We start from the raw sequence: 8121 nt of genomic DNA on the forward strand, positions 1-8121 counted from the left end.
TGCCATTGGCTCTAATGCTGCTTCCATCACTTGTTAGCTAAATTAGCCTCAAAGCTTTGGTGCTAAAACTAAAGAAGAAAACTTTTGACACCAAATAAAGTTGTGATGTACTAGAGGAGCAATTGGTGAAGTTTGTGAATTATCTGTTGGTTGTAAACTGTTGGCTCTCAGACATCTAACGTCCACAAAGTCTGAACAGTCATCCCACTCACACAGTGCAGCCCCGCCCTTTAGGACACAACTGCCTGAAAGCAGAGGGTCTTAGAGTCAGCGCTACAGCTGAGAGAGAGAGAGAGAGAGAGTAACTGTACAGCAACTGTGAGGTGTGAAGTGTGAACCGACCTGTTTGTGTGTGTAATTTTAGAAACACTAGTAAATAAGTTGATGTATCGTTACTGTGTCAGGTGTTACTTTTTGAAGGACCAAACAAACCCTAAACCTCCTCACTCTGTAAGGCTCCTGAAAGTGGCTGTGTTTTCGGCAGTGTTGGCGGATGGCTGTAACTCAGGCTGTACTGCCCTCATTCAGCTCATTCTCAAACTTCAACAATTCTACAGACAACATGACGGTAAGAATGCTTTTAATAATAATAATGATAATAATAATCCTAATTAAAATGCAGCTTAAACTGCTCTGCAGAATAACAAAATACATGAGAGAAAAAAAATTAAAAATAAGGAACTGCAATTGAGCAAAAGATATATTGCTAATACTACTATTACTAATTATTATTACTACTCACGACTTACTAATTACTATTATTACTACTACTACAGCTACTTATTATTATTATTATTATTATTATAATAATAATATTATATTATAATATTATTATAATAATTATATTATTAATAATAATAATATTATAATATTATGATAATATTATTTGTAATATTATTATAATAATAATATTACAAATAATAATTATAATATTTTAAGTAATATGCACAGAAATATTTTCTTGTAGAATCATAAGCACCAAATTAATCAAAATGAAAAATGATATAAAGTCTTGAGCCCAACAAGTTAGTAATGTAGTCTCCATTCAGAAAAAACCTGTGTGTGTAGAGTGGGGGGTGGGGGGTGTGTGTGCTGTAATGAGATAATGAGATAGCACAATTACAGCGCAAATGCAACAAACATATTAGCACTATGAGCTCTGAGTGAAGACTGAATGATATATATATTGAACTGCTGTAAATCTGGAAAAAACATTCTCTACATTGAAGCCCATTAGATTTTGGTCTTTAGTAGACCACCCATGGTAAGTATATATATATAATATATATATATATATATATATATATATATACACACACACACACACACACACACACACATATATATATATATATATATATATATATATTCATTCCTGTAGATTTCAGTTCTGTACATTTCAATATACCTGTTTTAACAGTGAGCTGCAGCTCAGTGTCAGCAACAGTGAACAGCTTCTAATTTATTCTTTAATCACTCTTCCTCAGAGTTCATTTACGTGGCTAAACAAAATGACACAAAGCTAAATGTAATTGAATACTAGTGACCAAATAAGTCAAATTTACTCCACCAAGAGTAGCCGATCAGCCAAGACATGTTTAATGCCTGAAGTTTGCTGCAGCAGTTTCAGTGCTGGAGCTATGAGGCTAATGTAGCTAACAAGTAATAGAAGCTTATGTATTAACATCATTTATGCTAAGTGCATCTAAGTCATCACATGCTCACTTCAAAGCGTGTGGAGTTGTTCAGTATGTCTAGTAGACTTGATTATGTGGTTTCTGATACTGTATGTCTCACTGTCATCTACAGACATGGACTAAAGTACATCAGCATAGCTAAAAACAATACATTTTAGCTTATTATCTACATAAGCCTTGGCTACATTTTGGGGTAAGTTGGGAACATTGCGTAAATCTGATTTTAGGCCAAACTCTCACGTTAACGGTATTTTTGTTTTTCCCTTCCCTCCAAAAGATGTGGAAGTTTGAGGACTGCCCCATGAGTAGCCTCCACTCTCCAGCTGAGAGAAGCGTGTCTGTGAGTGCCGACCACACAGACGCCTCCCAGCACCTGAGACACCAACACCATGGCCAGGACACTGAAGCATGCTGGGATATGGAGCTTTTGCTGTCAGAGTGGGGCAGTACGTCTCCGGACCAGACCGGTGCTCAGAACTACACTTCCCAGCATCCTCTGCTGCAGGACGGAGGCGGGCAGAGAGGTCAAGCCAGGCTGGACATCCAGCAGGTCAATCAGTCAAGCTCTCTGGTGGATCTTCTGTCCAATGAGTGCATGACCTCATCTCTGCCCACATCCCTCTATGGTGCTGCCTACAGCACAGAGCATCATGGGAAAGGTGTCCAGAACCTCCCCCTTTCCCATGTGCCCAGCTTCCATCACCAAAGTGACTGCAAAGTAAGGTCATGGGAGTTTGGGCACCACTACCCCCACCTGCCCCACTTTTCTGAGGGGGCAGAGCCTCTGGAGCCGCTGGCCCCGCCCCCACATTATCAGTACAACTTCGTCCAGAGCCATGCGCACACCAGGCCCTACCTGCCCCAGACCGGATATGCCCACTTTCCTCCCTCCCACACGCACAACCCTAGTGTTTTCGCAGACTCCACAGCACCCCCTGCAGCAGTGGAGGTAAAGCGCAGCCGCAGGACAGCGGGCAGGAGGAGGGCAGCTATGCACTGCTGCAGTTACCCCGGCTGCACCAAAACATACACCAAGAGCTCACACCTTAAAGCACACCTGCGCACACACACAGGTGAGTGTGGGTCATGACAAAAACACATGAAACTGTTGAATATTACAACTTTAGAGTCTGTTAAACAATACATACCATGATCTCCGTCATCTAGAACCAGAGTTGACCAGTTGTAAATACGACTTTGTCCGCTGTTGAAGCACAATGTACAAGTTGGAAAATTGGTACTTCCTAGTTTCTGACACCACTCAAACTTAGCATACCAATATCTAGACATGTGTATGTGTACTGAGGTACTCGGCCATCTGAGGAGTCAGTATTTTATTGAAATCACTAACAGTGTACGTTCTGTTTAATTATGAGTGGATAGAGGAAATATAGTGACTAACAATTCTGTTAGACGCCAATCTTATGTTTGAAAAGGACTGTAAAATGGGCTGTACTAAGTTAGACAGAGATAGCGTGGCTTTATAGCTAACTAGGCTAACTACAGCGAAACTATAGTTTTCTGACAAACTAATATGTTCCCTGCTTATAAAATATGAATAAATAACAGAATAGATTAGTATGGCTACAAAACCAGCATATGTTGTGATTCAGATGCTGATATGCTGGTCAACCAGCATGAAACATACAGAGTGACAAGCTAAACCAGAAGTCAACTAGCTAAACCAGCACAAGATCGGCACTAGACCTTACGGAGCACCGTCTGATTTTGATTTGGGGCATTATGAGGAAACTGCAGCTCGTCTTCACAGCAAACGGCCCTCAGATTCATCAGTGCAGCTGCAGTTTGGTGGTGAAATGAAAGAAGACAACAAACTACAACCACAATCTTCACTAAACTGCACTGTCTAATGATCATATTTAACAGAGATGTAGACACTTAGCGCTGTTTCTGCTCCCGCAACAAGCTGCGGTGTTAGAGATCATCACACAATTACAGGAAGAAATTATCAATAAATTAAACACACACAGAAACATTCATGTGGGATGAGGTCAAATGGCGAGAGAGTTTAACAGATCTATGGATTAGATGTAGATATATTAATGTGAGGATGTTGAAACGCTGATCATTTCTTCCTGTAATTGTATGATGGTCTCTAACACCGCAGCTTGACGCGGGAGCAGAAACACCATGGTCCGTTCGCTGTGAAGAGGAGCTGCAGTTTCCTCATAATGAGCATCTCTGTTCATTATCTCATCAATCTAACACGTCAAAACCCGTCAGACAGTCTCAGGGAGCTGTCATCAAAGTACAAACAACGTGCGTTCAATTAAAAATAAAACATGACCATGGTTAAGAGAAAACGAGAGAACGAATTGGAAAATCGTGATCACAAATAATAAAAAAAACGAACCCACGAAGTAAAGAAAACGTGCGCACGATTAAAAGAAAACGAGGGAACGATTTAAGAAATCGTGACCATGAATAAGAGAAAACGTGCGTACGAACTACAAAACGTTCGCTCGAATTATTTATTTTTTTTTACCTCCGCCCCCTCCGGGGCTCCGTAAGACCTGCATAAATCAGCTTAGACCAGCATGGAATACATGCTAGACTGTGCTGTTTTTTTCAGCAGGGTTGGCACATCGTCCACTGAGGATAAAATAGGAGGAAAGATGTTGAGTATTCATTAGCATCCTGTGCTGTACTGGTTAGCTCTGTTAGCATGTTAGCTCATCTAAAGCAGCTCCTCAGAAAACACATTTTCAAATGTATTCATAGCAACGTACTGCTAATTTTTTGTGTAACACCAATGCTATCACCAAAAAAGGTAAGCCTCAGCCTTTTTTTTTTGAGCCAGGATTAGCTAAACATGATGTTCCGCCTCGGCATAATTTCTGATCCAGCTCTTCATCTACATATCGAGTTGTCTGTGAGGTTGATCAGGTTTTCTGAAACTGTTTAAGGTCTGTTGGAGAAGCACACAAATCAAGAACCTCTTTAGAGTGACCAAACAAAGTTAGAACGGAAAAGTTCGCCAACATTGGTTAGCTAATATTACTTATTAACACTTACATTAGCTAGCTGAACACTGTGCTTTGTCCTGTTGAAGATGAGAGCCAATGCTAGCTAGCAGACATTGGCTATTAGCGCTAACATTAGCTGGCTAAACACAACATTCTGTCCTGTTGACGACAGGTAGAGCCAATGTTAGCTAACGGTCGTTAATGATGCTATTGCTATTGCTATTCTATGTGTTGCGACAGCTAGCTAATATTAACATATAGCTCAACATAGCCTCAATTACTGTAAACATTGTAGTGTATTTGTTAAATCAACCTCAAAGCTTAAGACAGAATTCTTGTAGAAGAATTTCTACCTTTTCACAGCATTGTGGAGGAGCAGCATCCAACTTGTTATATCACATCTGAGAATGTAAACTTCAATAAATTTTTTAAGAAGCTCATGAAACATAGTTTTGTGTTAGCTTCTGTTTTACTGGAAGATACATCACCCGACAAGCATATAACCAGATATTAAAGGCTAATTCATGGTACTTTATTGACATTGAAAAAAATTAACATTTGTATTGCCAAACCTTTAAAAGTTTAAGAAAATTTTAGGGCATATATTCTATATTTTGCATTTATTTTCCCCCTGAGGTCCAGCTATAACATTTGTGTGATTTTATATACAAAACAATTCTATTTCTTTTTTATATGATCATATTCCAACCTCTTTTAACCTTAGAATTAAACAAGCTCTGATCAAGGCTGATATGTGTAAATGAGCTCTGTTTTGGCTCCAATAACATCAGTGTAAATGGGCGCTTCAGGCTAAACAGGTAGATATATGCAAAAGTTTTGGTTTGCGTGACATCACAAAAGCTAAATAAAAAAAAACAAGCTTTATTTTCCATGTGGGATGTCTGGACTGGTTTAAACTTTAACCAGTTTTAACCACTTTAATTCTTAAAAAAGTAAAGAAATGTTTTTCCATGATGTTGGCCCTTTAAAGGAAAATGGAGTTGGACATTTTAGAGTCTATGAAAAGTGATAATAACAACTCTTTCTCTTTCTCTCTCTCTCTCTCTCTCTCTCTCTCTCTCTCTCTCTCTCTCCTCTCACTCTCACTCTCACTCTCACTCTCTGTGCCTGCGTGTAGGTGAGAAGCCGTACAGCTGTAGCTGGGATGGATGTGGATGGAAGTTCGCCCGCTCTGATGAACTGACGCGTCACTACCGTAAACACACCGGCCTGAAGCCGTATGAGTGTGTTCTGTGCCAGCGGGCCTTCAGTCGCTCAGACCACCTCGCACTGCACATGAAGAGACATGCCTGATACAGAAACACACAACGCATGCACAACGTACACACAACACATCCACACTTTACCAGGGCTGGGAAAAATCAATAAATTATATTTTTTATTATTTGAAACCACTGGTATATAATAGGGAAATCCAATAATTCAAAATGTCTACATGAACCTACACATGTCTTCTGAGTTTTATATGGAATGTTGATGATGGGAAAATAGTGGAAAATCTGAAATAATAAGTTTTCTTTGGGGACTATTTTGCCTCACAGCGCATGTATCCCTCCACCATCAATGGATTTTAAGTTCTCAAAACTATCATAAAACAATGTCTCAGACATAAGGCAGTGTATTCATAACCATTTCATGCTATTACTTTCTGTGAGGGAGCTCTTAAAGGTGGACATCTGGCTCCTATCACCACCAATAAGAGACTGGAGCTTCAGACCAAAGAAAGAAAAAAACAACAAAAAAAAATTAATCAACTTATCAATTTAATGGCCGTTAACATTAATAATCGATACATATGTAAGTGGTCCCAGCCCTGTTGGAGAAAAAGTTTGTCAGAAAAGCTACACAATGTTCCTCTTTTCACAGATGTAATAAATTAGCAAAGACGTGTGTGGAGTCCAAACTGAGCGCTACAACACGAACGCAGCTAACAAACAGTAGAAGTCAATAGTCACCAAAATCTTTTCCTGTAAATACATCCCCAAAACATCTCTCAGCCACTCAACCCACATCCTGGTCTTCAATAAAACAGCACAGACTTGTAGATTTTAGTTTAGGACACAGTATGAGACTTAAGACAGCAGGTGTTGTGCTGATTTCTGACTCCTAGCAGAATCCGAGACCCCTTCATGTTCACACACTTTACATAGGCATATGGACACTAGACTACGTTCCTGATTTTTTATAAATAACTGTTTAATCTTCATTTTCCTAACTGAATATATGCATTTATAAAAATACACACAACAGAAATTGTGAATGTAATCTAGTGTGATGTGCATGAACATGAAGGGCGTTGGATTCTGCACAACACCTGCTGTTGTAAAGTGTCTAAAGAGCTATACCGTAAAGTTTTGTTCATATTTATAGTTCATGTGTAAGTCATAAACAAGTCTGCGCCACCTTAACGGAGACCTGGATGTGGTTTGAGCAAGCTGAGACAACATTTGGGGATGTATTTACACAAAAGATTTGGGTGACTATTGACCTATAGTGTTGGCAGCATTAGCTTCGTAGCTCCAGTTCTAAACTAAAGAAGCAAAATGTGGTCAGCAAACGTGTTTCTGCTCATTGACTACATCTGTAGTCAGTGGAATATTGTGTAATTTTGAATTTTGGCCAAACTATTTCTATAATATACCTAATAAACGTCTACATACACACTATATACACACACACACACACAGATAAAACTGACATGTATATAACAGAGAATAAACAATGCACATCTAGCAACATTAATTCATTTCCTCAGAGGACTCTAAAGTCTATAGTTTTGGTCTTATTTTGAGTTTAAAACACAACTGACTGCATCCAGTACAGTAACTGCTGTAAATTAGAGCGTCTGGACTTTCCTGAAGTTCCTCACCAGTTTGTTGGTGCAGCAGAGGGAGCTGTAGGGCAGAGGAAACGGTATGAAAAAGAGAGAGAGAGAGAGAGAGAGAGAGAGAGAGAAAGAAAGAGAGAACACAACACCGTCACATCCCTCAAGCCGAAATACACGGCAGCTGAAAGCTAAAGACTCAGCGCTGAACTCTGTACACTGCAGTGGGCTGCCGGGTGGAATAGAGGTTATAAAATCTTCCCCATTGCTGTAATATTCCACAGAGTGACCCAAACATCTGACTCAACACACACTCAATGTGAACTTCTCAAAATGCATTTCTGTTTTGTCCCAGTTTCAGTTTAATAAGAATGTCCTGAATGTTATTGTGAATAAATACAGCCTACATGTGTAACTATTTATGGGATTAAAGATATAATTATGGAAAAGAAAGAAAAAAAGTTTATTGCATACTTTTGTAGATGTTTTTTGTTATTTGTATAACATCTTACCACCTTTTGTACATTTTGCATTTATTTCCATATTTATATAAACTGCCTTCATAATAAAGTGACAACAGGCTTCGAAAAAA

The 8121-nt window shown here is 39.1% G+C and overlaps 1 protein-coding gene across 1 annotated transcript; it reads left to right on the forward strand.

Annotated features, from left to right (window-relative positions):
* The first annotated feature begins 233 nt into the window (after positions 1-233).
* Positions 234-8121, forward strand: klf1 (Kruppel-like factor 1 (erythroid)). Its single transcript, XM_036570626.1, has 3 exons — positions 234-568; positions 1975-2770; positions 5823-8121. The coding sequence occupies exons 1-3, from the start codon at positions 494-496 to the stop codon at positions 5996-5998; spliced, it is 1047 nt and encodes a 348-aa protein (XP_036426519.1). The 5' UTR covers positions 234-493; the 3' UTR covers positions 5999-8121.

The sequence above is a fragment of the Colossoma macropomum genome, unplaced genomic scaffold (assembly GCF_904425465.1).
Source record: "Colossoma macropomum unplaced genomic scaffold, Colossoma_macropomum, whole genome shotgun sequence".
Taxonomy (NCBI): domain Eukaryota; kingdom Metazoa; phylum Chordata; class Actinopteri; order Characiformes; family Serrasalmidae; genus Colossoma; species Colossoma macropomum.

Coding starts and splice junctions, on each gene's coding strand:
- klf1 (XM_036570626.1), top strand. CDS start 494: ATGGCTGTAACTCAGGCTGTACTGCCCTCATTCAGCTCATTCTCAAAC. Junction 569..1,974: donor ATTCTACAGACAACATGACG/GTAAGAATGCTT, acceptor TCCCTCCAAAAG/ATGTGGAAGTTTGAGGACTG. Junction 2,771..5,822: donor ACACCTGCGCACACACACAG/GTGAGTGTGGGT, acceptor GCCTGCGTGTAG/GTGAGAAGCCGTACAGCTGT.